The following is a 1,727-nucleotide window of genomic DNA, read 5'->3' as shown; positions in this document are numbered from 1 at the left end:
GTCCGGCACAAGGTGAAAGGAGGCGGGGGGGGGGGGGGGGGAGGCACGGTGAAGGATGTTGATATGATATGTGCAGAGTTGTCACAGCTGCTCTATAGTTGGAGATCTGGGATGGTAGGGAGCAATAAATGACTTGGAACAAGCTCTGTAGACAGGTCCTCTTAGGTGGGACAGGAAGTAGAATGGTGCGAGTCACTTTAAGCTGCATTGTTACTAATCCTCCATCTTTTCCTTCTAGGTACAAGCCCAAATCCCGGAGTCCGTCTACCAGTATATAGCGTACCTGCAGGAGTTGCTGCTCTTCCTCTATCACACGTACCTTGTGCCCGCCACTGCGTATTGCATGGCCGCCCTACAGAGCGCGTGGCAGCGATACGTTGATTCCTGCAAGTAAGTGCGTTTACACTGCGTGCGTTTCTATGCGGAGAGCGCATGTAGGAGAAGAGATCCATTCTCATATGAAATCTTTCTGCATACGGGGCGGCTTCATAAAACACTCCGAGCTCGGCGCGCTTCCAGACCTCCCTCTACCTTTTGTTTTTATATCGTGTGGCTAATGATTGACTTTGGTGTCTTGGCAGCGGGAAGGTGACGTGGGACTGCACACGGGACCACCTAACCACCGTCACCCAATCTTCATGGACATTCGTCCAGAACACCACGTTGGCCATCAAGGACTGGGCTGTGGCCATGGTGTCCAGTCATTAGAGGCCGGCGGCTGGGACTAAACAAGGAGCAGACAATACACAACGGCTTCATTCGCCTTTCCCTCCCGTAACCTTTCCGTGTGTAGAGACGCGGCTGTGATGGGACCAGCGCTGTGGGAGGAGCTTCCCCCGTGACGTGTATTCTGCTCTCCGCCTTCTGGTGTCATGGTTGTCCCGAGGTCTCCCGGCTCAGATGTTGGAGAAGCATTCCTCCATCTTCTCTGGTGGCAGCGGCACAATCTTCCTGCGGACTCATCTTATCCTTTTGCTTCTTATACATGTGATCTGTGTGTTGGATTGTCTGGGTCCATCGGTCACGCGTGTTGTGTGCAGGTCTTACACGTCTGTTACGCTCGTCCCCACTTCCTGTTTGTTTTTAGCCAAATAAAGACATTTTTTTGTGTTTCCGTATTCTGGGTCGGGCTGTAGAACCAGCAGATCTGTCCTCTCGCCCAGGCCGGGGAACCGGCGCTGTAGAAGACGTCCGGAAGCCGCGCTGGTCGCTCGTTTGTCTGTGACACGTTCCCCAATTATGTATATTCACCGGTGCCGGCAGCTTCCACTCCACCAATCCTGTACAAGAGTCCAATCAGCGCGGCGCTCCTATACATAGAATTCCAATACGTGCCGCAATTACACTGGACGGGGGAGGGGAGTCTGCTGGCGGTACGCATTCCTGACCGTACATACATGGGAACATGTGGAGCGCACCCAGTTGCCAGACAGACACTTCATACACCTCCCACTGTAGAACAAGTCCCACAATGCACCCCAGCATAGAAGAGGTCTTCCCCTCCCCCACATACACTATATTACCAAAAGTATCGGGACGCCTTTACACGCACATGAACTCTAATGGCCCCCCAGTCTTAGTCCGTATGGTTTAGTATTGGGTTGGCTCCGCCCTCTAATGGCCCCCCAGTCTTAGTCCGTAGTGATCAGTATTGGGTTGGCTCCGCACTCTAATGTCCCCCCAGTCTTCGTAGGGTTCAGTATTGGGTTGGCTCCGCCCTCTAATGG

General features: G+C 53.3%; 1 protein-coding gene across 1 annotated transcript in view; it reads left to right on the top strand.

Moving 5' to 3' along the window:
• The window catches only part of TMEM214 (transmembrane protein 214), a 19,674-nt gene extending 18,966 nt beyond the window's left edge, over positions 1-708 (top strand). The window contains exons 15-16 of the mRNA XM_018575433.1: positions 246-390; positions 582-708. Coding sequence (XP_018430935.1) covers positions 246-390; positions 582-708 — 272 coding nt within the window. The remainder of the gene's footprint in view (positions 1-245; positions 391-581) is intronic.
• The last annotated feature ends 1,019 nt before the right edge of the window (positions 709-1,727 follow it).

The sequence above is a fragment of the Nanorana parkeri genome, unplaced genomic scaffold, assembly GCF_000935625.1.
Source record: "Nanorana parkeri isolate BGI_ZX_2015 unplaced genomic scaffold, ASM93562v1 scaffold3919, whole genome shotgun sequence".
Classification (NCBI taxonomy): domain Eukaryota; kingdom Metazoa; phylum Chordata; class Amphibia; order Anura; family Dicroglossidae; genus Nanorana; species Nanorana parkeri.
Note: the sequence above shows the minus strand (reverse complement) of the source record. Positions and strands in the feature narration are given on the sequence as shown.